This window comes from Musa acuminata, chromosome BXJ2-9, assembly GCF_036884655.1.
Source record: "Musa acuminata AAA Group cultivar baxijiao chromosome BXJ2-9, Cavendish_Baxijiao_AAA, whole genome shotgun sequence".
NCBI classification, from domain to species: Eukaryota; Viridiplantae; Streptophyta; class Magnoliopsida; order Zingiberales; family Musaceae; genus Musa; species Musa acuminata.
The window spans coordinates 18318080-18320586 of NC_088346.1; the positions used below are offsets into that span (position 1 = coordinate 18318080).

The following is a 2507-nucleotide window of genomic DNA, read 5'->3' on the forward strand; positions in this document are numbered from 1 at the left end:
TAAAATGGCAATCATATACTTTTCTCTGGCTGTTTCCATATGACAGGCAAAAACCGTCCAGTAGGATCTATCAAGAAGAGTACAAGGAAGTATGTTGTGATATTTGGCAGCCCAAAAGGCAATGACTGACAAACATTGAATATTTTCCATATCCTTCATACAATTTTCTTTGAAAAGGATAAAATGTGGACGCTCAGTGCAGCAGGCTCCTGCTAATACGGGAATCGTGTGTTTTAGCTCAAAGGCCGTGAGAGAGTAGGACATGGCTCAATGGAGGCATAACAAGGGGGGTAAAAGATTATGTATCAAGAAGAAAACACTAACAGCACAAATATGGGATATTATGGAAAAAAAAAGTAACCAAGGAATTATCTTAAAGACCGTAGGCTTGTGTGTTGTAGTCGATAGAAGCTTTATACACATGTAAGTCACAACAAATGCTTTCACAACTTCCTGGTACCTTGAACAACCATAATTAGCTTATCGTTAAGATTAGTAAAACATCAGGATTTCACCAAGCACTTATTTTAGTCTCTCTAATCCAGTTCAGTTTTCGCCCATCCTAGAGGAAATACAACCACACTCGCATAACAAGTTGAATAGTATGTTCTCAGCAAATCAAGTATAATTCAAACATGAGAATGGCAAAACTAGATGAGTGATACAACAATGAAAGTCAGAGCACTACTGAACAAGCCAACTCCTGCCATTTCCTCAAACTCCCCTAATTTAGATAGAACATAAATATAATGTGTTGTGAAGATTAAAAAATATATATATAAACTTGGCTTCGAATTTGTAGGTGCACAATTAACAGATACGTTGAGAGAAAAAAAGTGCAGAAGTCACTCACTTGTCATTCCATCACGACTTTGGCGCCAACGGCCTTCATCTTCTCGATGATCTGCTCCGCCTCCTCCTTGGAGAGCCCCTTTTTGATCACCGTGGGTGCCTTCTCCACCAAATCCTTCGCCTCCTTCAGCCCCAAGTCGGTGAATACCCTGATCTCCTTGATCACCTTGATCTTGGACGCCGCTTCGTACGAGTCCAGCCTCAGCTCGAACACCGTCTTCTCTTGCTTCTTTGCCTCCTCCTTTCCGGCCGCCGCCGCACCTGCGGCGGACGCCCCGGCCCCGCCGACGCCGGCGTTGGCGATGCCGATCGCCGGGGGCTCCTCCATGCCCATCTTCTGCCGGAGGATGCAGGAGAGCTCCGCGACGTCGGCGAGGGAGAGGGCGGCGATCTCGTCGACGAGACGCCAGACGCGTTCGGTAGGGGGGCTCCGCCGTGGGGCCGCCGGGTCGAAGGTGGCGAGGTCGTAGTCGGCGGGGAGCTTCCGCGGGTCGATGGGCTCGAGGTCATCCGAGTCATCCTTCGCCGCGGCACCCGCTGGGGAGAAGCGGCGGAGACATCGGATCGCGCTGGAGGAGGAGGAGGAGGAGAGGAGGAGGAGGCGGTGGCGGCCGCCAGAACGGAGGAGAAAGCTCATTGTTTTCGAGCTGCGTTGGGTCAACGTGAGAATAGGGTTTATCGACACTGGTTCGTGATCTACATTTTTCCATTTCCCCAAAATTATATGGGTTTTTACAGATAATTTTAATTATTTGACCTTAATCCTTTCAAGGTTAATTATCTTATTTGACCTTATAATATTTAAATATACTTAAATATTAAAATCCTTTAAATATATACTGCCCTTGACTTTTTCCCTTTGAACAGTTAGATTAACTATAATTAATATTATTTAATCTGAAATAAATATATAATTATCTAATTTATTTATATGATGATCACGTAGCCGGAGAAGTGGACAGGTGGATTCTTTCCTATGCCCCTATTTTCTTGTTTGGTATTCTTCTAGTGCGAAATAGTTCCATACAGATGAGATCTGACAGAAAATATGGAATCACTGCTCTTTTCTTATCTCTTTATTTTTTTATCAATTAATTAATTCTCATTGTCAAATTGGTTACATAAAAGATTGGTTGATTGACATATTTCCGTAGCTAAGAAATTGGTTCACTATGAAAAAGATCACCTTAGAACATCATATAGTATATACTAGCATAGATTATGACCCGACCAAACTTCAAATGCAACAAATTGGTATTGTTCTCCGCGGCATCTTCTCACTCCCAAATAGGTTCTTCAATTGGCGTCGAATTTTATATATATATATATATATATATATATATATATATATATATACCCTCTATTTTCAACAATTGAAATTTTAATTTATATTAATATATAACTCCAATAGTTTTATTGATTAGAATTAGAATGGAAGTGGTATATGATTTTGAGGAATGTATATTGCATTATATATTATATTATGTTATGTTAATATTCATAAGAGTAAATGCTATTGGATAAATTATCAAAAAAATATTAGTTTTAAAAATTCTTGTAAAACATCTTTATTTAAAAAAATTCTTATAGTAACCTTTAAATTTTGAAAATGATAAAAAGAACAACTAAGAACTTTTGACTTTTCCCTTCAATAG

The 2507-nt window shown here is 39.9% G+C and overlaps 1 protein-coding gene across 1 annotated transcript; it reads right to left on the reverse strand.

Moving 5' to 3' along the window:
- Nucleotides 1-563: 563 nt before the first annotated feature.
- On the reverse strand, nucleotides 564-1545 carry LOC135623289 (uncharacterized). Its single transcript, XM_065126079.1, has one exon. It carries the CDS (start codon nucleotides 1487-1489, stop codon nucleotides 857-859), a length of 633 nt encoding a protein of 210 aa, XP_064982151.1. The 5' UTR covers nucleotides 1490-1545; the 3' UTR covers nucleotides 564-856.
- Between the last annotated feature and the right edge of the window lie 962 nt (nucleotides 1546-2507).